A 26,190-nucleotide genomic window follows, 5' to 3' on the forward strand; every position below is an offset into this window, starting at 1 on the left:
GCTAGAAAAATCAAAGACTCATCAAACGTAATTTCTATACTAATAACAAGCGAATTTAGTTTTGGGCACCATAATCAATAATCATGCTTACCTTATACATAACTTAGGAATATATATTTTTGTACTCGTCCATTGAGCTTACCATTACTAACTCAAACATAATAAAGGCAACCAAATATTCTAAGAACCAAATAATCAGCAATATTACCCAAACACACTTCTTCGGTTGTCCAACATCTAATCTTATTCGATGATGATCTATTTATCAGATAGCTCGCCGTACTAAGCACATTTGCTAGGAATATTGTAACTATACTAGCATTAAAGAGCATTTTATGGGCCATCTTTAGTAACATTTTGTTCATCAATTCTGCAACTTGTTGTAATTCATTGACACTAGTGCAATGTCTTACTATGCCTTACTTCATCAGAATTCATTTAATAATTTCGAGCAAAACTTCATGCTACTATCAATCCACACATGCATGATCGTTTTACTATTTTCATTTTCAATCAAAGCTTTCAATTGCATGATCTTGATAATAATATCAAACTTGTGTCTAAGCACAAACACCCACGTCTTCAACGAATAATCATCAATAACCATTAATATATATCTGATACTCTCCCTTGAAGAAAATCACAATAATTTGTAATTTTTGTGGTTTCCATGATAATCGTACTGAATTGCATTTTCCGTTATTGATATAAATCATAGCACTTGTATACATTCAGTTCATTAGCAACATAATCACCTAACAGATTTCTTTCACTTACAACGTTCAAGTTTCTCTCGTCAATATTCCCCAAATGCATATGCCATAATTCAGACTCTTGAGAAGATGCACTTGATGTCTCTGCGGCGAAATCTGTCATTGTTTCATCTTGAAGTTCATACACACCACTATGCTTGATTCCTTTCATTATTACCAAAGCATCACGACTAATTTTCAAAATTCCACATTCTAAAATACATAGACACTCGATTGAATCCAGGGCATTTAAGGAAATTAAGTTTTTTTTTTTCAACTTTGGGACACGCCTTACACCAGTCAATGTCATCACTATACGATCATGCATTCTAATTCTAACATTACCAATACTGACAACTAAGCATTCAGTATTGGTCTCAATTGCACTTTACTGCTATTTGTGCATTGATAAGTAGTAAATCAATTTATTTGGTGTAGTATGAAAAATACAACTAAAATTCATAATCTATCCATCAAACAACTAATCATTAGTAACAAACAGGACAAAAACAACATTATTTGAATTATCATTAGCTACAGTTGCAATAGCATCTCCAAAATCAACTAAAATTCCTTTACCCTTATTGTTCTTTAGCTTAAGGTAATTCTTTCTAAAATAGCCTCTCTTGCCATAACTCCAATAGACATTATCAGCTGTCCTAAACTTTCCACTTTATTGCAACTAGTAAAACGATCATGCATCATCTAAACCTGGTTTATTACAATCCCACACGAAACCTCGCGCTACACATCTCAAGAGAGTCAAGGAATCAGTCAACCAGTTCGGCGTGCGTTACTCTGTTACTTTCACTTGCGTTCGTCTTCCTCTCGCTTTCTATTCCGAGACCATTGACAATAAATACTACTCAGTACTGACGCGACCATCTAGTACAAAACGAGCAAATTTTGAGGACTTTCCCATGATAGAGATAAGCCTTTGGATACCTTTCTGAACCGCACTTGCAAACTAAACCTAAACCAGAGAAACCACCGTGGAGAGCACGAAGTTCTTCTGTATTTATCATCAGGGCACCAACCTCAGAGGAAGCAATCAAAAAGCATCGTTAGCAACTCACCTTGCCGATCCGTCTTAGCTTGAAGGGTCCAACTAACATTATGCGCGCTAGAAACCAATAATGCGTCGTCCCCGACCGGAGGGATGAAGACTTCTCCACTTCGTACGGTTCTGTGTTCCGAATTTACGCCCCGACTATTTTCCAACCGCCAATGAAAGTAATGACGATACGAATTAAATGGTGGAGTGGGGCTACGAGAGCTTCGTGTGCAGGGGATAGTGAACCCACTTCCTGACCGCGCAACAATAAGACTAGCTCAGTTCAGGTCACGACCAATTTGAGAGCTGATCGATCAAGATTGCAATCACTACGTCCCCATGTGCATGTTGAATAGTCCGTCATCAATTTCTTGTTTCGCGATCTAGTCTATTTTGCTAATAAAATGTTTTTAGCATGAATTGCGTGCATGAAACAACGTGTGGAAAAGCGATCTTCTCAGACTTTTCGTTGCACAACATGTCCATTTATTTGATACTTATAGAGCCGATGAAATGGTTGGATGAAAAAGGTCTCATAAATATATACCTAACTCATACTGAAAATGGCGGTTCCCATTGTTGATTTATTTCACCTACCTACGACCGTCCCTCTCTTTCTTTCAGGCTGCGTTCGTTTCACGGAAAATTGACCATCTCCGGAAAATATTTTCCCGGAAGTTATTTTCCAGGAAAATGGCTATATTTTCCGGTGTTCGGCTAATTCTTAAATTTTGAGTGGAAAACATTTTCCACCGTTCGTTAACTAATTTTTTTCTTTTTCTTTTTTAATTTTTTTTTAATTTTTTCCTTTTCTTTTCATTCTTCTTCCTCCTTCTTCCTCCTCCTTCCTCCTTCCTTCACCGCCGCTCCTCCTTCCTCCTTCCTCCGCCGCCGCTCCTCCTTCTTCCTCCTCCTTCCTCCTTCCTCCACCGCCGCTCCTCCTTCTTCCTCCTCCTTCATCCTTCCTCCTTCCTCCGCCGCCGCTCCTTCTTCCTCCTCCTTCCTCCTTCCTCCTTCCTCCGCCGCCGCTCCTCCTTCTTCCTCCTCCTTCCTCCTTCCTCCGCCGCCGCACGCCCGAAGATGGCGAGCCGACCAAGATTTGGTCGCCAGATCCGGCCGACCAAGGTCCGGTCGCCAGATCCGGCGAGCTGGGCGGGGCTCGGGCCTCGCCGGATCTGGTGAGGCCCGCTCCGCCCCAAGCCGGTGAGGCTCCGCCTCGCCCGATCTGGTGAGGCTCGAGCTCGCCGAGCTCGGGCGAGCTGGGCTTCCACGATCGGGCTAGGCGAGTCGCGCCGGCCCGAGGCGGAGCGGCTTCGAGCTGCCGGAGAAGCGGAGCGCGGCGGCGGCGGCGGGCGCCCGACCGGAGCAGGCGGGCAGGAGCGGCCGGGGAGGGCGGAGGCTGATCCCGGAGAAGGACGTTGTCGAAGCCATTGTAGCAGGGAGAGCAAGAAAGAGAGAGAGAACGTGAACTGATGAAGGAAGGAGAGAGCAGCGTGAGCTCGCGAGAGGTGCGGAAAATGATTTCCTCTTTTCAAAAGAGGAAATCATTTTCCGTGATTTCAAGAAGGATTTTCCAGTCAACGGAAAATATTTTCCGTTGACCGTGTATTTTCCGCCATCCGAACACCGGAAAATTCGGAAAATATTTTCCTGGAAGTTATTTTCCGCGAAACGAACGGAGCCTCAATGTAATGTCGCACTTTCTCTAAACATGCAAGCTGTAATTGGGCCTATTTCATGGAGCCCGCAACACGCCTAAAAAAATTGTCCATCAACTTGTTCATTCCAAGATTCAACTTTCGAATCTTCGATGACTTACTATTTTTCTTGATTTAGAACCAGATGGGTCATCCAGATGACACGGTTTTGGAGATTGGATTTTTATGCCAATGGCCAATGGAATAAAAATCCATTGTAAAATTGGAGAATTATATGAATTAGGGTTTATATGTAGCTTTTTTTTTTTTTTTTATTTTTAACAAACATACTGAAATGCATTAAGAAGAAAAGTGTTTAGTACAAACGTCTCTAGCATTAGCACATAATAAATCCAAAAGAGCAGACGGGGGACTATTAACCCAATTTCTAATAAGGCAACCCATTCGTTGGGCTTTGGCTAGCCGGTCAGCCACTTTGTTCGTATCTCGATTGCAATGGGCTAAGAAAATACTGAGGATTCTTCCAGTTTACGCTTGGCCCTATTCACTAAAGGCTGAACCTCCCAACTTAGGATTTTTGCAGAGAGAACCACATCCACCAGCGTACTGCAGTCAGAGTGTATAATTATCTCTCTTTCTAGTCTATTTGGGGCAATCTTTGAGGAGATAAAATCTAGGGTTTCGACCAGCACTTGAGCCTCTGCTATTTCAGCTGATTTTGCCTCTATGGATTTAGAAAACTCATCAATGATCCTCCCAAGGGCGTCCTTGCATATACAAGCCACAGCTGCAGATGAGGGGGGGGCAGTTGCTGTTGGGAGTCTGAAGCGTGGCCTTCGTCTTCAAAATCCAGATCTGAACTTGTGGAGCACTCACTTCCTACTGCATTCTCGGATCTGCGCAGATCCATCTCTTTCTCGAAGCTGGCGTTAACGGTACTGCAATCTTCACTCTCGAACCTCTCTTCTGACCCACGGATGTTGCAGGTACCACCGTCTACCATAGCTTTTCCTAGATATGTTCTGCGACTTCATTCGTTGTCCACCACATTGGATAGCGACGGGACGACTGCAACTTGGCTGCTAAAGATGGGGCTAGCATTGGAGAGGGGATTTTGTTGCTTTTTGCCGGAGATTCCACTGTTTTCTTTCCCGATTAGATCTGGGCTGGTATGAAGGCAGCTGCTATCATCACTCTGTTTTCCTTTTAGAACTCTTTTTCCGCTGTGATCTTCATTTGAGTTACTAAGTGGACAAGGGAGTTGATCAAACTTAGGGCCCGGCTGGTTGGCTCGAAGCAATCATCGCCAACTTCTTGGTTCAGATCCACCTCATAAGTAATCACATGGCGTATAGGTAGTTGAAGTGCGGCAACATCAAATTCACTCACCAGATCCATTGATCCCCTATCATCTATGGTCGGTCTGCATGATAGTGGAGGATGCTTTAAGCGCTGTCTGATAAGGGTGGTTTGGTCTAATCCACTGGTTGGGTGCAGGGGTCGCCATTCCCAGGTTTGTGCTCTTCGTGTTTTCTGATTTGGTTTAGGTAGAAACATTTTCTCACTGGTGCTCGAGATTTGGGGGATGTTGTTTATACCTAAGGCGTGATTGACCTTTTCTATAATTCTTTGTGGACTTCGCATAGCTTCTGAACTAGGTTGAACTGCTGCCCAGGTTAGATAAGGAATTATGGGAGTGGTATCAATACGATCAATCATATGGCCGTGGCTCATCATTGAATTACATATTTTACACTGTATGTCCAGAAGAAAAACCCTTTATTATTAAGTACCTTTCAACTTCTATGTCTTATATGTAGCTTAAGTACCTTGTCTGTTTGATGTGCTATCAATACGATCAATCATACGGCCGTGGCTCATCATTGAATTACATATTTTACACTGAATGTCCAGAATAAAAACCCTTTATTATTAGCATGGATCAACTTCTATGTCATATCATGTGAAGCATATTGACTAGTTTGATGGTGCATTAATCGAGCTAAATGATTCATAAGAGTACACAACTCATATTCAACTCTCACATTACGCAATAATCATAAACTCTCAATGTGTATGCAGCTTGAATTAAAGTTTAATTAAGCTAGTTGATTGGAAATGAAAAAAGTGTGATGATGCCCTTCATTTGGTTGTGCTAACCTTCTCAAGTCCGAAGGATATGAACTCGATAGCGGAAGATACACATAGAACAGTGAACCCTATTGTTTCACTATCTTGAGTCAATCGGTTTCAATAAAGTGATTGAGAGTTATGAAGGGAAATTCATCGGTGTTTGATAGATATATATATATATATATATATATATATATATATATATATATATATATAGATATAGATATATATTTAAAAGAAAAATGTAAACATTAGTGTTTAGTAAAGAGCAAAAGAAAGGATGAAATAAAGGGGACTCAAGAATTCTAACCATATCATCACAATACCTAAATGATATATGATTTTTCTCATATATTTACCTGGCCTTTAATATCGATCCATTGTATCTTGTACTTTAGATTGATGCTTTTTGAGAACATTATCAGAAAACTGCAACGAATCACATTGTTCTATCAAGTTCACATGATTAAACTATAATAGTAAATATGATATAGACTTTGACACTGTTGCAAGGTCCTTTTAGATCCAAATAATGTCAAACCTACTAAATAGCTGGAACATTAAGCGATGCACAAACTTTTATCTGTCGTTGAATTTGATTAACTTCTTATTACTACTTATAGTCCATCACATTGTTTACCATGTCAAATTTGTATATAGCTACAATGCTGATATAGCTACAATCCTAAAAGGAAATTAGTAAGAAAGTGAAGACTTTTGTGATATATATTAACAAATTACCAAAAAAAGAAGGCACAAAATTGGAGGAAAATCGAAATGTACGCTTTGGTGGAGGCATACGTGGTCAGAAGAGGAAACAAAGGGATACACACTGAGGAACCAGAACCACTGTTCAAGATCGCTCCTCTCTGATAGGAGAACAGTAACAATTCGAATAATATCGAATTAACGCCTCGGAATAAAATAATATTCCCTTTTGTCTAAACCTAATAGGAATTGATATAGTAGAGTAAAATAAATACCAAGCACGCGAACACAAGATGATTTTTTTACGTGGAAAACCTCCTCGATGTGAGGAGATAAAAAAATCACGGGACCAGAGTCCACCCAAAAGTCTTCACTATCGACGAAATTGGGTGAACAATGTTATTTTCTAGCAAATACTAAAGGTACATAGCAACAAACACCTCAAGAACATAATTCTTGGCAATGCACTTAAATTTTATAAGAGATCAAGGATAAATTTTATAAGCCGACCCCGCGTTGTTGACGAGCAACCCAACGTCGATCCCTTCCGTGGCTCTCGCAATGGCTGCCGCTATCTCCTCTCCGCTCAGCTTCGTGAGGTCTGCGACCCCAGTCTTGACCTGGACAAACTATCTCATGCGTCAGATATACCATCACTCGGGAATTCACGCGAATTTTTAACGTAAATGGCATATGAAGTGCTAACTATGTGATGGACCTCGGTGGTTGCTCCGAATCTATCCCTCAGCTCACTCGAGGTGGCTTCGAGTTTGCTGGGGTTCCAGCCAATGAGCCCAAGGTTGAGGCCCTTGGAGGCGAGCTCGAAGACCAGGGCTTTCCTGATGTCGTCGGTGGTGCCGGTAGCAATGGCCCATGAGCCGTAGTCTTGCAAGTCCTTCGGGTTCCTCAGGAAGTGGCGTGCAGCCATCAGGCGAAGGCGAGCAGGTTCTTGAAGAGCGAGATGAAGCATAGTACGGTGGCCGTGGCGATCAAGAAGTCCGCAAGTACCATCGCTTTGTGCGGAGTGTGGTTTCACCAGATAAAGTAGTGGTGGCATTTGCTAAACATTTATAGACGTGTCCCTCACCTCACTGCTCTCCACAACTCCGCGAAGTACCATCTCTCCTCACCCGTTCGAAGGATAGTTTTGTACCCAGACATTCCCATTGTAAATTGTCAGTGTAAATTATTTTCTCGCAGTGATCTATATATATACAACGTTGATATGTTCATGATGAGATGCAACAAAGACACCCGTTTGTCTTAATGTGATGTGATGTGATGTGGTCAAGAGGGGTATGAATGATTATATTTTACATGAAATATAAATAGGATGATTTTAGAAGATGGCCAACTGCTAATAATAGAATGTTTCAAAACAGAATGCACTTCCTTTTTCTCTCACACTCCAGAAAAAAAGAACGAACAAAAGGCAATTTCATTTCCACTTTAAGAAAACAATTAACATTAACACTGAAGAACGTGAATACTTTCTTCGTGATTGTACTCGGACCATCATGAAATTGTATTGTCCATCATTCACTTGTGATTCACGTATGTTCCTAGGTAATTCATTTATTACACAATAAAAATGTTAGTTGTTTTTTCCGCCATCTTTCATCCCTCATTGGTCTCAGAGCTTGTGTTCTGATATTTATTTTGTTTTTCTGTCGAATTTTCTCACAAATTGTTTGATATGGGGATTAAGAGGATGAATTTCATATTGTTTGAATGCTCATTGATTGGAAAGTGCAACATGAATCATTGAAAACGAACCAAAGCAATGAATGGCTTTGGAGGTCGTGGACGACCATCTCTGTTTTGCCCATTTTTTTGAATATTTTTCAGCCAAATTCAATTTTTGAATATATGAAATGAAAGTATTTGCTGAGACGATTATAATGGTGGGTGACATGCCACCAGACGATGCCAGACATGCCTACACGTGCCAGAAGCCGTTGTGAGTAAGCGCTAGCCACACATTGAGAATGCCCAGCACATGAGCGCCACGCATTTGTTGGCGAATCAATGTGGGCTGATGTCAATGATGACATTACCAATGGTCGATAACTGACCTCCTGACCGGCGACCCGACCGATTGGAGATCCAATCTGAATTGGATGAAGACTTAACACGAAGACCCGACCAAGTTGATCGATCAAGCAGTTGGATCGATTGGACAGGCCAGAAGCCATATTGGCTTGCTGTCACATGCGCCACATGCGCCAAGCACTCAAACAACACGTGTAAGCGTGTGGGAGTCTAATCAGCGCGTAGTTGGTGGTGCTTGGTTTGTATGAATGTGCTCTACATTGTGAAGTATTTATTTTACATGTTTGAATCTTTTAAAGGTGTAAAAATGCATACAAAACCCTAAATATGCATAATTTTTGGGGTATAAGTGAATTGTTTATTCCTTCAAACTTGTATTTCTCTATGGTTTTGGAAATACAGAAGTTAGTCTACATGTAAATGACCACATATATGTCGTGTAGAGCTTGACTCGATGACTGTATGTATATGCTTTAATATGCTTGCAATTTCCTAGTTCCAAATAAACTCAAACAATGGTTGTAGATCATTGATCTTTTCACTACATCATGAATCCCGCTTTCGATAATAGTTGTTGTATGAATTTTTGTACGTTTATTCACATTGTGGTATGCTTTTTGATATTAATAGAAATGTAGAAATTACATTAAGTCATATAATTATTTTTTTTAGTGAAAGGTGTAGGTTGGTAGAATTCAAATGTGTCCTTATATAGAACCTAACATTTTCACAAATTAAACTAATTGATAACAGTAAAATAATCATACACAAAAGCTGATTGGGAACATAGTGAATTTTCATTTATGTACATTTTATTAAATTATCATTAATTTAGTTTGTCTTTACTGCAAATTAAATGTGTATTAATGTGGAAAATGTGCTAATATTGATTTTATGTTTATTATGTCAATGCGACTGTAGCAATTGATTAAGTTTTCGGCATCAAAGACCATTGTGACCGACTTTAATAAGGGTGAATTCAAGCATGGAACCTCAATTCAGCACAGAAGAGATCAAGAAATTTATAAAGCTTGGAAAAAGAAAAATAGCATTGCTTGCATCACGATACTAAGTTGTATGTAGAATAATATCATATATGAATTTGAAGGTTATGATAAAGCTTAAGTAATGTGGACTGTCTTGAAAGATAAGATTATGAATATATCTGTCATAAAGTTGATGAGACTCATTATCAAGTTTGACACATACCAAAAGCACTCAAATTTGATGATGAAGCAGCATCTTCAAGAAATGTTAAACATGAAATATGAGCTGAAGTCGACAAGTTACACTCCTTACTAATAAATAGCAAGTTCATGCTATTATAAGGTTTCTTTCCGACAGTTTTTTTTATTCTTTAGACGCACAATGAGAATATTATCATTTTTTTACAATATAGTGCGTCATTTGGAATTAGAGGATGAGTATTTAAAGGCTACAAAATCTTCTGTCCATGTTTATGTTGCTAAATTGGGCTTCTACAAAGTTTCCAGCTTCAAGCATATGGGGAACCATAAATTCAACAACAAAGGGAATGAGATTGATTAGGCACCCAATAGAGTTAAGAAATTCTGACGCAAAAAATGTGATGGAAAGAAGGACAATACTAAGATGATTGATGCTTTTAAAGCATCGATGGTGAAAGTATTTGAGATGACTGATAATGATCTCATGAATTATTTTCTTAGGATCGAAGTGAAGCAAAGTGCCAAGGGCATTTTGATTTCCCAAAAGGGATATGCAGAAAATATCATTGAAAATTTTATATAAAAAAATGTACTTTGATCAATGCACTAATTGAGTGTGGAACCAAACTTTCAAAGTTTGATGATGGTGCCGATGTTAATTTGATATATTATAGAAGCTTGATTGGGAGTTTGAGATACTTGATATGCACGGGATTGGATATTATGTATATTGTTGGAATTATAAGTTGATATATGGAGAAGCTGAAATCATCTCATCTTAAAGATGTAAAAAAGATACTTTGGTGCATCAAAGTTACCACTTCTCATGGCCTACACTACTATCGTTCTGAATCCTTCCAACTTAGAACTCATTCAGATAGTGATTATGTTGGAGATATCAATGATCGAAAGACCACTACAGATTTTGTATTTTTCTTATGTGAAAATGCTTTCACGTGGTTATTAAAGAAGCAACCTAATGTCACTCTATCGACATGTAAACTTGATAATGGAAGGTACATATAGAATAGTGAACACTATCCTTTAACGATCTTGTGGGCACTGCCACGTAAGCATTTGAATGTAAAAAGTGCATCGTGCTTAAGAGGGTCCAAAGTAGAAGCACAATCTTTGTTGAAAGACCCGAAAACACAGTGTATAAATGAAAACTTATGCATACCGAATGAAAAATAGAAAGTCTTCATATCACATGCCATATTCAAGGCTCGACCACAGACCCATATCACGCCACTCCAAGCTTTCATATCCAAGTCATGCACACAAGCTGCAATTACATTGGGGTGCGTCTGAAAATGCGAATACCATGTTCGATGACCTAACGACGCGATCTTTCTCGAGCTCTCAACCATTTCGCGTAACATTCGAGACCCCAAACGATGATTGTGTCCATCGTGCGTGCCACGAACGCCTGAACCGAGTGCGACCAATAGGGGTTGCACACCCGGTTGTACCCGATCCATCGCACGCTTGCTCTGCTGAACATCTTCGCCGAAGGTATGAAGACGTACCATCTGTTCATCCTAGTCATTTTGGTGGCAACAAAAAGAGGAGCCTGCAATATAATTGGAATTCAATCGCAGCGTTAGGTCTATTTGTTTCACGGAAAATGGACCATTTTCGGAAAATATTTTCCCACAAGTCATTTTTTAGGAAAATGACAATATTTTTGGTGTTCGGCTAAAACCTAAAAATGTTTCGGAAAATACTTTCTGATATTCGGTAAGGAAAATATTTTCTAAGACTTTACCACTTAAGCATGCATTACTTATAAACCTATAAATCCATCAAATATGAACTTACCTTTAAATCCTGGCAAACTTACTTCATATCTTTGTTCCCTCATTGTCACCAAACACTTATTTACTCTAAAAAAATGTTCGTATGGATTTTAAAAAGAAGTAAAAGATATTAGAAGCAAAGCATGTACAACCCTCATGAGAATCTTCCAGTTGAGTGGCCTGTTCTCCCCCTACGTCTTTTGTGTTCTAATAAAAAAAGAAGAAGAAGTAAAGTATGTAGAGCCATTTGCTTGAGCAATGTACAACTGTATGGTAGAATAAATAAAGAAAATGATAAGCAAGAGTACAGAGTGCGAGCTTGAGATCGACATGTTCAAGGTTCACCTAGCAACAGCTGACGACTAGCCAAGAAAAAAGAAGATGGGAAAAAAAGAAAAAGAAAAGAAAAGAAAAATGAAATTAAAATAATTCGAATAAAAAAATAAAATTAAAAAATAATTCAAACAAAAAAGAAAGGAGAGGAGGAAGTGAGAATTTGTAGAGATGTGAGATAAGAGAGATCAATTTATAAGATTTTTTTCCTTTCACGGAAAACATTTTCCCCAAGAAATTCATTTTCCGTGAAACGAACGCCAAAAAAATCCGGAAATTATTTTTCGCAAAACAAACGAAACCTTAATTCTAAAAGCTTTTTCCTTGGGACTTGCAATTCATTAATTTCTATGAAAACTTAATTACACATTTGAAGTGAATCTCTAAATCCAAGCATAACCGTTTATCTCATAGTTTCAAACAAACAGTCAAGGAGAAGAAAACAAGCACAATAACAAGACCATAAACAAAAGAACGCATATTAACGCACTGTTTGGTAATCATCCAAATAGTGCCTGATTTTGATTTTTTGTTCTCGGGAGCAGTTGGGGAACATAATCACGTTTGGTAAAAATTTTGTTATTAGAAACAAATTTCTAGTTTTTTGTTCCCAGGAATTAGATTTAGAATAGAATCAAGAATTAAAAAAAAAGTCAAATTTTATTCTGAGAACAAATCTAAGAATCAAAATCATATTTCTCTTCTTCTTCTTCTTCTTCATCTACCGACATCCCACAGTTACTATCTTTTGCTATCTGCTGCCGATCGCCGCCATCCGCCATCGATCACTGCCGCCAATCACCGGCAACCAATTCGGCGAGCTCGCCAGGCTAAGGCGAGGTCTAACGAGCTAGTCGAAGGCAAGCCCAACCATCGGCGAGGCTCGCCCAGCCCTGCCGGTGGCCAGGTGGGCCTCGCCTAGCCCTGACGAGGCTTGCCCAGCCTTGGCGAGGCCGGCCTAGCCACAGGTGAGGTTGGGCGAGCCTTGCCTTGCTGTCGACAAGGCTCAGCTCGGTAAGGGCCGACCTCACCGAGGGCCGGCGACGCTCCAGTGAGGCCGTTGGACCAGCGACCGGCCACCGAAAGAAGAAGAACAAGAGAGAGAAAGGAAAAAAAAGAAAAGAAAAAAAAAGGAAAAAAATATTTAAAAATTAAAAGAAATTGATTAGGACAGAATCAATGAGCATAGTACCAAACGCAATTCTATTCTGGAATAATAAATTTTAGATAGTTACCAAACGACTTAAAATTCTTAAAAATTGTTCTCAGGAATATAATAAAAAAATAATCATTTTTTATCAAAACTTGCTCCTGGGAATAGAATCGTTACCCAACGCACCCTAAGATTCAGAATTATACCTTTGCAAGATACAATGCTAGAAAAACCGTTCTCCTTTAGCTCATATAATGTCTTGTTTCACCAATTAGCAAAGGGCATTGAGTGGCATTTAACTAGCGAGTACAGTTGATAGCTAGGGAATATTTTGGGGGTTAGGGGCTAGTGAATGAGGCATGCAGGGTCAATAAATTTACAGACTCATTTCACTTCTTCTTGAGGAACCTTTTTGAGTTCTTATAGGGTGAAAGTCTTAAACTTATTATATATTTATCAATTCAATTATAAACTTTTCAATTGTGCCAATTTAGTTCTCAAATTTTTAACGATTTGTCAATTTAGTTATAAACCTTTCAATTGTGTCAAATTAGTCTTAAACATTTTGAAGATTTGACAATTTAATCTTAAATCTATTATTTGGCCAAAATGACTACATTACCAAAATTTCAAAAGGTTTACGATTAAATTGGCACAAAAGTATAAAGATTAATTTGGCAAAATCGAAAATTTTAGGACTAATTTGGCATAATTGAAAGGTACTGAATTGACCTTCGTACAATAAATTTAAGATTTTTTGAACAATTTTTTTTCATGTGGAGAACTCACAAGTGAAAGAGCAAATAAGTGATTGCATGGTCTGGCTAACATGAAACATGACCAGTAAGATAATCGCACGGACCAGCGCATAGATTGGATTATATGACCCCCAACATGCGTTGTGGAATTGTCACTAATCACGAAGTACCGAGGCTTCTAATCATATTCCCTATATTTGTGAAGTCATGGATAATGAGACCTTGCTCCTAGTCTTTATTTTTTGGGGCTAAATATCACTCATTGAACAAGATTAAATTGATCTATTGGAACTTGAGTGGTTATTACGTCATTGAAGGAGAAAGTATATTATGCATCCATTTTACTACCGACGTGGAGAAGTGAGTCAATTAGTTTCAATAAAGTGATTGTGTTATGAAGGGAAATTCATTGGCGTTTGATTTTCTTTTTTTAAAAGAAAAAAGTAAACATTATAACAATGTTCTCTCGCAAATTTATGAGTGTTTAGTTAGGAGTGGAAAAGAGGACGGAACAAAGGGACACAAGAATTCTAACCATATCATCACAACACCCAAAAGATATATGATTTTTCTCATACATTTACCTGACATTGAATATCAATCCCTTGTCCTTCGTACTCCAAACTGATGCTTTTTGAGAATGTTGCCAGAAAACTGCAACGAATCACATTGATATATCTAAGTTCACATGATTGAACTATAAGAATAGATTGGATATAGACTTTGACACCATTGAAAGGTCCTTTTAGATCCAAATAATGTAAAACATACTAAATTGTTGGAACATTAAGTGATGTATCAATTTTTGTCTGGCATTGAATTTGATTAACTTATTATTATGGGAAATGTGTAAAAAAAATTTAAAACTTTTTAGTGCCAATTTAGTCATTTCCAACCAATTTTGGCCGGATTTTGCTAACTAGACACCGGCCAGCTGACGTGGGCTAATTAGTGCTAACGTTGACAACTTTTAATAATATTTTAATATTTTTGAATTTTATTTATTTATTTTTCTTATTTTTCTTATTTTTTTTCTCTCCTCCTTCCTCTGTCCGCTGGCCGGACCACGACGATCGGCCAAAGGCGACGACCGACGAGGTCGACCTTGCCAACCCTCGCTAGTGGTCACGAGGGCGACCTTGCACTGGGCGGCGAGGGCGAGCCTCTCCGGCGCCGCCCAAGCTGCAATTCGACGAGGTCAAGCCTCATCGGCCATGGGCAAGGCTTAACCCTCACCAGCTAGGTACGAGGCGACCTCCCGTGGGTTGGCGAGGGTCAAGCCTCGCCAACCTGGTGCTAGGTCGCCCTTGCGGCCTAGGCTACGCTGGCAAAGCTCACCCTTGCCGCCCAGCACGCTTGCGGCCACTGGCGAGGTGGCCGAAGAGGCTTCATTGCCTCTGGCCGATTGCCATGGTCTAGCCAGCGGTTGGAGGAAGGAGGAAAAAATAATAAAGAATAAAGAATAAATATATTTAAAAATATTATAATATTAATAATAGTTGTCAACGTCACCGCCAATCAAATCATGCAGCCGGCCGACGCCCAATCAGTAAAATCCGACTAAAATTAACCAAAACATAACTGAATTAACACTAAGTAAAAAGATTTATGACTAAATTAACACCAAAAAAAGGTTTATGACTAAATTGGCACAAATACAAAATGTTTAGAATTTTTTTGACACTTTTATTATTGCTTAAAGTTCATCACATTGTTTACAATGTCAAATTTGTATATGAATCCTGATATAGCTACAATCCTAAAAGGAAATTAGTAAGAAAGAGAAAACTTTTGCATTATAAATTTGATTAACAAATTACAAAAAAATAAAAGACACAAAACTGGAAGAAAATCGAAACTTACGCTTTGGTGGAGGCATACAAGTTCAAAAGAGGAAACGAAGAGATATACACGGTGGAACCAGATCCCATGTTCAAGATCGCTCCTCTCTTCCTCTTCAACATTCCATCGATCACTCCCTTCGTCGCCCACACCGCTGCGTTGACGTTCACTCTCAACATGCTCTCCGTCAACTCTCGATCCACCTCGTGAAAGTATTTCGGGAGAGAAGCCATCCCCGCGTTGTTGACCAGCAACCCGACGTCGATCCCTTCCGTCGCTCCTGCAATGGCCGCCGCTATCTCCTCTCCGCTCAGCTTCGCGAGATCGGCGACCACGGTCTTGACCTGGACAAAGTGTCTCGTGCGTCAGATGTACCATCACTCGGGAATTTTAATGTAAATGGCATATGAAGTGCTAACTATGTAATGGACCTCGGTGGTTTCTCCAAATCCATCCCTCAGCTCCCTCGAGGTAGCCTCAAGAGCGAGATGGAGCCTAGTACGGTGGCCGTGGCGATCAAGAAGTCCGCAAGAACCATCGCTTTGTGCGATGTGTAGTTTCACCAGAGGACTTCGGAATGGCAAGTGCTGAACATTTATTGACGTCTCTCTCACCTCACTGCTCTCCAAAACTCCGGGACGTACCAGCTCTCCTCCTCACCGCATATCCAAATATATTCTGTACTCGAATCTTCCTAGTGTAAATTGACAGTGTGTAAATTATTTTCTTAGAGTGATCTACAGCCCATCCCCCTCTCTCTCTCTCTCTCTCTCTCTCTCTCTCCACTCGCTCGTTACAGTCCCGCAGCAACCCACGGCCACACAGCCGCCACGCCCCACCTCCGTTAGGCTTTAGAGACCTCTTAAAGCGTTGGAGTAATCCCGTCGGACCGGAGCAATTTCCTGTCTTAAGTCTGGTCGAGAGGGTAATAACTGAGAGTGCTAGTATGAACAAAATAAAGGAGTTAGGGAAGAGAATAAGAACACAAGATTTATAGTGGTTCGGCTTAATCCAAGCCTACGTCCACTCTCCCACGATAACAGCCTTCTTGGCTGGATTCCACTATGTAATCAACAAGAGATTACAACTGAGTGCAAATACTTAGTAGATCACACTATCTCACTAAGTCACTCTCTTGGTATTTCTCTCACGATTACAAACGTTTAAGCTCTCAAGAGACAAGTATATGATCTAAAGTCGCTCAGACTTTGGAATTATAAATTCTACGCTCCGTCTCTTACTTGCTCATCGGTCCATGATCTTCTTAAATACTCCTCTACTTCCAAACTACCGTTGGACAGTATCCCGGAGAATCGTCTTCCAATATACCCATTGGACAGCTCGTATCTTAGAAGATTTGGTAGCCGTTGAGTGACAAAGGTAAAATCCCAAATTGATTCCGATCGCCCATACAAACGAAATCTTGGTTTCCATAAGTAAAGCTTCTTCGTATAGAATTCTTGTCTTCAAGATCCAATCGTCAATCAATTAGATTGAATCAATCAAATCAATCTTGATGTGGAATCCAAACCGGATCACTAGCCGTTGTATGATTGGGCTTGAGTTACGATTCATTGAATCTGGATGTAAAGTCTGAGTCTGTAGACTTTACAATATGAGTCTCTAGACTTTACAATCTGAGTCTCTAGACTTTACAATCTGGGTCTGTAGACTTTAAGATCTGTACCCAGTTCAACTTCAGCATAGAGTCTGTCTTCTGGTTCAACTTCACGTTCAGTCTGGAATTTATCAGAGTGAGCAGACTTATGATGTAGAACAGACTTTGACACTAAAGTCTGGCAGTCTTCAGACTTTGAGTCTTGAGTCTGCGGTCTTCGGACTTTGAGTCTTGAGTCTAGCATCTTCAGACTTTGAGTCTCGAGTCCTGCGCCTTCGACTTTGATAATATCCTCTACATGTTCTAACATCTGCATGGCCTATTACTCAACCATCAAATATGTTAGTAGCATTTGATTTATTTTGTCATCTTCAAAACATCATAAGGGATTTCCCTAACAATAACTACGGCCGTCTTCTTGACCTAGTTTAGGATGAAGTTAATGTGCTATGGAGATAAAGACCTAGCTAATGTTTGGGAACAGTCACCAATTTTGGCAAAGGGAAGGACGAAAGAAATGACTAGACGAGTGCCGTACATTGCACATCTACCAAGCGCTGGATGCACTTGTCCCAAGCACTTGTCTCGTCAGTCAGGCGAGGCTGGCTTCATCCCATTTTGTCACAACTCATACAGGTAGAAATTAAGGGTGCGTTTGGTAACGTTTTCGTTTAAAAATTGTTTCGGGAACAGAAATAGAAAAAAGTGTTTGTTCCCGGGGAACAATTTTTGAACAAAAAAATGCGTTTGGTAAATCTGTTCCAGAAATATAAAAAGAATAGAAACACGTTTGGTAAATTTATATAATTTTTATTTCTTTTAATTTTTTAATATTTTTATTTTATTTTTCTATTTTCTTTCTTATTTTTCTTATTTATTTTTCCTTATTTTTCTTTTTTCTTCTTTGGCCGGTCGCCGGCCTCGGCCATGGCCGGCGACCGGCCGGCGAGGGTCGGCGGCCTCGCCCAGCCACGGCGAGGCTCGCCGGCCCCGCGAGGCCGAGCTGGCCGTGGGTGGGGCGAGCTCGAGCTCGCCTAGATCCGGCAAGGTCGAGCTCGCCCGGCGGCGGCGAGGCTCGGCCTCGCTGGGCCACCGCCAGCTACGCCGACCTGGCGGTGGCCGGGCAAGGCCGAGCCTCGCCGGCCGGGCGAGCTCGGCCTCGCCGGATCTGGCGAGCTCGAGCTCGCCCAACCAAGGCGAGGCCGAGCCTCGCCCCGGCCACGGCCCGAGCTCGGCCTCGGCGGGGCCGGCGAGCCTCGCCGTGGCTAGGCGAGGCCGCCGGCCCTCGTCGGCCGGTCGCCGGCCATGGCCAAGGCCGGCGATCGGCAAAGAAAAAGAAAGAAAAAAAGAAGAAGAAAAGAAAAAAAATAAAAAAGAGAAGTGTTTCTAGATTTTGTTCCAGAAACAAGAAACAACTTTTTTGTGTTTCTTGTTTCTGTTTCTTTTTTGTTCCTGGGAACAAAAGAACAAAAAAACAGAAATTTCTGTTCCTGGGAACAGAAATAGGGTGCAGCCAAACGCACCCTAAGAAACCGACAGATCGAATAATAAAAATAAAATATAAAAATAAATAAATCAAACACCATAATCCAATTATAATGGTGTACATTCCAGGATAATAACGACAAATTTCATTATAAATCATGCAATATAATAAAGATTATACGCTTGAGTCACTTAAATACTTTCGAGGGCCTATTATACTAAATGACTCACGTAATGTTTAACTTTAAATTTATGTTAAATAATCTCTCAATCTCATAAATAAATTTACAAATCTTACCATAAAATTTCACAGTTACAAATACTAATGTGATAAATGTAATTCATGAGTTTCCTCTGTGCGTCTTCGTTCACCAAGCACTTGTACACAAACGGTGCTTCAAGAAGACCTCACGGCCATGGCAAGACTTGCTTTACATATATAGAAGCAAGACCCACAAAAATAAACCCTTGAATGTTAGTATCACCGCCACAGAGAAGAAGTCCAAGTCTGTCGCGTCTTGGTCAACGAAAGGAAATCAATTGACCGAGTAATTCCGATTCTAATACACGTTGGATTTCCAATATTAGTTCAAAGGCTTCAACAATCCAAATATAAGTTGTTGCTTATATTACCACCTCTATTTTGCCCGGCGGATTCAAACTTGGTATAGAGAATATCCAACTTGTGGACTTTAACTCTGAAATAGGAAATATATAATTTCATGGCACAAATTTGGATGTGGACTTGTTTGTGGGCCCAAATTCGAGATATATTTTAACAATCTCCATCTTGACTCGACGTTTGTGACAAGTTACAATCGCTTTGCTAAAATTTAAACTCTATTGCTACTCTCCTAGTCCTCAATGGGCTCTATGGCCATAGATATTTTTCAAGTCCAAGCCATGCTTAAACTTCGTCATAATTTTGGACCTCATTAGAACATCAACTCCACGTGCACCTTTAACTCCTCCATAAAGATTTTTCAATGCAATCTCCTTAATTGCAGATAAAACAAAACCATTGTTACATCTATATTTATTAGGAGATTAAATACATACATTATCAATATTAGTAATTACAGTAACTGTTGACTTTATAGGTTCCATCTTGCTACAAACACAATCCATGTCGATTATCTTGTCAGTATTTGTATATGTTATTTTAAGAGTTTCTAGTTGCAACTCCATCTTAAGTTGAACACAATTCAAATCCGTTTTGAATATATTTATAGAATCTCTATGTAGTACTACTCTCTTTCTAAATATTTATTTATGGAAATATTTACAATTAATTGGTTTTATATTATCTTTTAAATGTCAATTTCTTGCATCCATGCAATGTTCTTTGTTAGGAAAATACTCGCATTTTTACGTAAAATAATCGTACGTACTTTTTAAACAAATTCCCTCTTTCGCACGTTTTGCAATTATTCGCGCTATTGGAGTGGACTGATTTATACATGTATGCAATGCATGTCGTCTTATGTTTACCAAAAAGTACTCCGATTATGAATTCATTTCATATATTTTCTTTAGTCAATTAATTACGTGACATGTAAAAAATCATTTATGCCCAAAATATGATTATTTATCCTTGTCATCCCCAAATTCTGTAATGGCTTTTTTTTGATGATCAAGGGATCGCCAAAGATTACTCTTCAGGGATCACACAACCCTCCGGTGCTCGGTAGCACCGGTGGAGCCTCATCGCAAGCTGCTATTTAAACGTAAATCCTCGGGGGCTGGCCCAATAAACCACCTTTGAGATCCCCACTTAAGTCGTGAGCATTTGGAGATTCGAACTCATTCCCTCTGCAATGAGATAGTAAAACCCAATCATCATGGTTACCTACGAGTGAGTCCTAAATTCTGTAATGGCTTTTTTGAGAAATTTTCAAAATTAAAAAATTTGATTGGACCGTCAATATGAGTAAAACCTGTAAAACCGCATAGAAGCGAACTCGCTCAAAACCTATTGTTGACACCTAAATTTTGATTAATCATTTAGTAATTAATTGCATAAAAAATTAGGGATTAATCTTTAACCCCTATAAAAATAATAATAAAATTGCATTTCATGTAGTTGCATTTGCATCGGTACCAAAAGGCAACAAGAAGCAGGGGCTTGCGATCGAAGGGATGGTCTCTCTCCACTGGTCTGAACATGCGAAAGAGCTAAAGTCAAAAAAAAAAAAAAAAAAAAAAAGGAAGGAAGTTCTTGCACGTCCGTTGTCTCTCCCTCATTAATGCATGCGCATGCACGCACAAATTCGGCGGACGAGAGGAATCCTTAGAGAAGCAAAATGAGCCCATGAAATAATATTATATAATATGCTCTCTCTCAAGTGTGGGTTGTCAGGAGAAGCAACGAGAAATTTGCTGAAGGAGGAAGCAAATAACCAACAAGAAAAGTCAAAAGTTGTGGCTATCCTATAGAAGGGAGAGACAAGTAGCCGTATAAGAAACCCCAAGCATGAAGAAGAAAGAAGAATTCATGATGAACGTTCATTTTCTTCCCCTCATTAATGCCTGCACATGCACGCATGAATGGGGGACGTGAAAATTCTACAGACGCATGCAAAAAGATGGGCTGACATTTTATATTACTTTCCTTCCTAGAGAGCAAATCGGCTGGAGAAGAAAGAAGTTCCTACACGTCCATTGTCTCACGCTCATTAATGCATGCACATGCATGCACACAATTCAGCGGACGTAAGGAACCTCAAGGAAGCAAAATGAACTCATAAAATATTATAAAATATGTGGCTTGTCAGGCGGTGGCCACCATATTTGAAAAAAGAGAGCCGAACGTGAACAGCAAGGAAAAGTTACGGCTGCCTCCTGTTCACCTTTTCACACTAAAGTCGGTTGGACTCCAAGAACCCTATAAATACGCGAGGAGGGAGGAGGTTGTTTAGGAGGAGAAAAAAAAATTCATTCGAGAGGTCTGTGAGGGGAGCGAAAAAGAAAAAAATTCATTGTGAAGGGCTTCTCTTTCGGTCAGACGAGTGAAGGGAAGGGAGTGTGTCAGAGAAAAAACCAAAAAGAATGTGAAGTCAGAGAGGGCAACAGAGAGGGAGAAAGGACGTGAGAGACAGAAAATAAAAGATTAAAAAAGGGGAGAGGATGTCTTCTGCCGGGGAGGTCATCTTCTTCGGGAGTTCCTTGCTTGCACGCCGCTAGCCGCACCTCCACTTGTCCCTGCAACGCCCATCGCCAGAGTTCCGAGCCCCTGTCGTTGCACCACGCCCGCCTCCTACATCTCGAAGCCACGAGCAACGCCCGCAAGCTGCAACACCCGTCACTGAGTCCTGCCCGTCGCCGCGCTCGCTGTCACACCGCCACAGCTGCTGACTTGCGGTCGCTGGAACCTCGAGCGTCACCGCCACTCCCGGGACCACAAAGAGCCACGCCTCCGTTCGACCTGCTGCTGGTCCTCCTGCTGCAACCGTCCCGAACACGACCTGCAGCAGCCCGTGAGCCTCCTCGCCGCACCACCGCGCCCGTTTGTCGTTCTGCATCACCGCTGCACGAGCTCCCGACCTGCACCAACGCCCGACGCCACTGCTCTCCACCGTCGCTCAATCCCTCGCGAGACGAGCAGCACCTCCGCAGTGGCCCGTCACCGCACAGCAGCACCTCCACCGGCGACCCAGCGTCCAGAGCCCACGCCGACGCTGCCCGGAGTCGAAGACCAGCAACCCGACGCTGCAACCCAAGCCGCTCCACCCAGCCGACGCCATTGCTCTCCACCGCCGCTCAGTCCCTCGCGACACCAGCAGCCCGTGAAGTCACCGTCTCTGCCCACGCCTGCACTTCCGCCCCGGTGTCCCAAGCTGCTCCGCCCTTGCTGCCGCGCTTTCCTCTGCTCGAGCCCGCCTAGCACCGCCAGCCGCCGTCCCCTTTTGAACGATGCCACCACAGCAGCTGCTGCTGCTCCTTCCCTGCAGGTACACCAGCGACGACAAGCTGTGTCAAGCACCACCAGCCACGACCCCCCGTTGTCCTGAGCTCGCTGACTCGACCCCGGCCTGCTCGCTGCTCTACCGAGTCCACCAGCTCTCCTTCCTGAGTTGCTGCGCCTGAACTGCACCCACAAAGCCCGCGTCGAGCCTGACCAGAAGCTGCTGTTGCGTTGCAACCGCCACAGCCCGACCCCGACGCGAACCACCGTTCGTGAAATTTTGGCGCGGATCCAAATAAGGTAGTTTTCTTTAACCAAATTTCTTTTAAATATTATTATATAAACTGGAATGTTTGATGTTAATTGAGGTTTTAGGCATTACCTAATAGGATATTATTGGTAAAAATCACCATAATTATTAATTTGGTTCGTAAGATTTCGGACCATTTTAATTATGTTGATTTTGATGATATCTTGGCTTTAAAATCATTATAATTATTAAGTTAATCCGAGAGACTTCGGATTAATTTTTTAATTATTTTGATTTTCTTGACTGTTGTGATGTTTAGGAATAAAATAATTGTTAATTTAATCCGTGAGACAACGGATTATTTTTCAATTATTTTAATCCTTCATTGGATAAATATCTTGAGTTGTTGGATATAATGTTTATATTTGATGAAATGCTTGTTTTGGAAAACATAAAAAAAATCATATTGCATGACAAATTAGGATGGTTTCTTAAATAGGTTTGGACCGCATGTTTAGAATTTATCTAATTAGATTTGTTAGATTGCATGTTATGGATAATTAATTAAGACGAGTTTCCGAATTAAAATGGGATTTAATCTAAATTATTTCCTAGCTTGAGTAGGATAATTTGTCGGGTGTTGTAGTCAATTTTCAGTAATTATTTGAATTTCAATAAATAAAAATACCAAAAAAATATCATATGCATGTTATATAGGTAAGTTTTCATTTTAAAACAAGAGAAAATCCCAAAAATAATTGATTGCCTTATTGTGTTTAATTCTGCAATGTTTTTTTTTTCCTTTTGAATGTTATCTTTAATGTTTGTGCACCGTATGATCACTTTAGTGTTTTAGGCTAAAATCAATTCAAGCTGCCTGCAAAACATTTTTCTAAAATAAAAGAGAAAAGGTACCGAAAGGGCGTTAGAGAAATCTAGCGTAATCAAGTCCCCGAACTCATTTAATCTCTGGTTCGTAGGAGTAAAGTAATTCTCCCATTACTTTACTTGGGTTTCTAATCGACCCACCAAAAAATAGATTAGTGGTGACTCCAGGATAAAAATCATCTGCGTGTTAAAAACTCAAACCTTAAGTCGCGAATTGGTATGGACTTGGGAGAGCCCGAGTTAAGTCTAGGCTTAACAATCCATTAGCCGAACCCTTAGGTGGTCCAACCCGCTTCGGGGAGGTCGCGACACCTATGAGGTGAACTCTCAAAATTATTCTAAAAATTTAACGTCACAAAATGAAATAGAGAAGAAGTAAATAAGAAAACAAGATAACAGAAATAACAAGGTCACGTCAATCAGATCAAAACAACGTGTGGTTTTAGATACATTGCATAATAGACTTTATGGTCTTTTATGAGCACCGTGTCCGTGTAAATTTTCAGCATTGTTTAAAAAAACAAAAAAAAAAAAAAAAAATTGAACCGTTCAGGTTGAAATTTATCAAACAACCAAAATCCACTGCACTTCAATGCAACGGCGAAAAATCACGAGGGCATCTTACCCAGTGGAAACTATAGGCTGACCCGGTGGTCTTTTGTAGGAAGAATGACAAGTGGGAGCAAAGGCTTACCGGCATAAGATTGTCAAAATTACATAGGGGTGTCATGGCGGATACGAAGACCAGCGGTTGGGTTTGTGAGATCATTATATTCAAAGCACCAGGGCTTCTACTTGCCATTATCGACATCATCCAAAATGAGAGGCAACTCATTGCAGAGATGTCTTTTATCAAAACGAGAACATATTCTAGAAAACCCTCTTCAATGATGATTCAAGCAGGTGTCTGAAATGCTCCGGACTTCGAATCAATAGGAAAATGATAATAACTTTGACTTCTAACTTTAGTGGTAATCCTTATGTGATTTATAATAAAAAGAAGAAAAAATCAACGGGAAATATGGATTATAATTCTTTTGATGTTTTCTTTGTATTAGATTGAATTTAGTCCTTTTTTTTTCTATGGTCAATTTCATGCTAACTTTTGAATCCGGTGAAAATCTTTCAACAGTGTTGATCCCTGTTTAAAACTCTCATCAAATGTTGTGTTTTGGTTTTTATTATAGGAGACTTAAGTTCTGTGTTAAACTTGGACAAAGAATGTCAAATGCAGTAAAGAGCCTTATTTATCAACTTATATATACAGCCTTAACAATTGATACTCGAATGACTTGAAAACTAACTGCTCTTGAACTCAAATTACACTAGAATTTAATCAATTATGTAATCTGGACACTAATAGTTATAACTCAAGCTCAAATTATGCTGGAGCTTAATCTACAACAAAACTTGTTTTAAGTGTAAAGTTAGAACTTAACCAACAACAATACTCCTAAGTAGGAAACATAACGCTGTAATTTAATTAATGACACTAGGTTTGTGGAACAACATTGGAATTTAATCGACGATACTGGACTGGATAGAGATACATGTTGAAATTTAATTAGCGACAGCAATATCGAAACTACAACTAAGATGCAATAAAGTAAAGATAAAGTAAAGATAATTGTTGTATTGTTTGGGGGGGTGTTTCTCAATAGTAGGGCTGCAGCATTTATAGAGTAGATTGATTGTTCCTTAGTTGGCTGCTCTTTCTTGGACATTACTCTTTGCATTCTCCATGTTTTCCACTTCTTCTTGATGACCTTATCCTTTAATAATTGTTTCTTGCCCCGTCGATGATGCTTGTGCGGCTTGTTCCTCAAGCAAATAATCGCTCTCTATTTTTATGTGCATTTCTCACAATAGGTATTCTTGGTTGAGTTCTAATGTTAATTTTGCTTTGTCTTCAAATCTGGTGCACTATCCCCTATAGCATGACACGTGGCAATTAATCTCTAGGCCATCAACTCTAGAGTTGGTTTTCAGAATCCATTGAGGCTCAACTTAAGTAGCTTCACGAAAATTGTTTTGCCCTTAACTTCGCAAGTCAAAATGAAGCGTTTCATCCAATGATCTCTTGCGATTGGCATGTGGTTCCGAGGGTAATTTTGGATGTCAACAATAACTAAATGCAAATAGTATTACATTTTTGGGTGGGAAAAGTACAAAAAGATTTTAAATTTATTACACTTGTGCTAATTTAGTCTTAAAACTTTTAATTATAACAATTGAGTTCCAAGCCTTTTGACTATTTGTGAACGTAGTCCATTTGGCCAATTTTGACCGGAAATTGTTAATATTAATACCGATTGTTCTACATAGCACGACCGACGCTAGTGCGAAATTTATTTACAATTTTTAAATATTTTTTTTCCAACATTTCTTTTTTTTTTTTTTCACAACTCGGGGTAGTGAGGTCATCGGCCAACCATCGCTAGCCACAAGTGAGGGCCAACACTCTCGCCTGTTAGCCGGCTGTTGACACCCAAATTTTGACAATCCACTTATTGATTTATTGCATAAAAATTATGGATTAATTTTAATCTCTAAAAAAAGAAATAAAATAAAAATTACATCAAAACAAATAAAAGGAAAAAAATGGAGAAAATCAAT

General features: G+C 39.9%; 2 protein-coding genes and 1 long non-coding RNA gene across 3 annotated transcripts; 1 reads left to right on the plus strand and 2 right to left on the minus strand.

Annotated features, from left to right (window-relative positions):
- Positions 1–3,967: 3,967 nt before the first annotated feature.
- LOC120286900 lies at positions 3,968–5,399 on the plus strand. Its single transcript, XR_005545615.1, has 2 exons — positions 3,968–4,977; positions 5,140–5,399. It is a non-coding gene; the product is annotated as an uncharacterized LOC120286900 (long non-coding RNA).
- A 1,391-nt stretch (positions 5,400–6,790) lies between these two features.
- LOC120287470 (very-long-chain 3-oxoacyl-CoA reductase 1-like) lies at positions 6,791–7,233 on the minus strand. Its single transcript, XM_039300274.1, has 2 exons — positions 7,024–7,233; positions 6,791–6,925 (listed from the first exon to the last, which is right to left on the minus strand). Exons 1-2 carry the CDS (start codon positions 7,231–7,233, stop codon positions 6,791–6,793), a joined length of 345 nt encoding a protein of 114 aa, XP_039156208.1.
- Positions 7,234–10,880: 3,647 nt separating this feature from the next.
- LOC120287472 (very-long-chain 3-oxoacyl-CoA reductase 1-like) lies at positions 10,881–15,967 on the minus strand. Its single transcript, XM_039300275.1, has 4 exons — positions 15,932–15,967; positions 15,451–15,773; positions 14,172–14,241; positions 10,881–11,117 (listed from the first exon to the last, which is right to left on the minus strand). The coding sequence occupies exons 1-4, from the start codon at positions 15,965–15,967 to the stop codon at positions 10,881–10,883; spliced, it is 666 nt and encodes a 221-aa protein (XP_039156209.1).
- Between the last annotated feature and the right edge of the window lie 10,223 nt (positions 15,968–26,190).

The sequence above is a fragment of the Eucalyptus grandis genome, chromosome 8, assembly GCF_016545825.1.
Source record: "Eucalyptus grandis isolate ANBG69807.140 chromosome 8, ASM1654582v1, whole genome shotgun sequence".
NCBI lineage: Eukaryota > Viridiplantae > Streptophyta > Magnoliopsida > Myrtales > Myrtaceae > Eucalyptus > Eucalyptus grandis.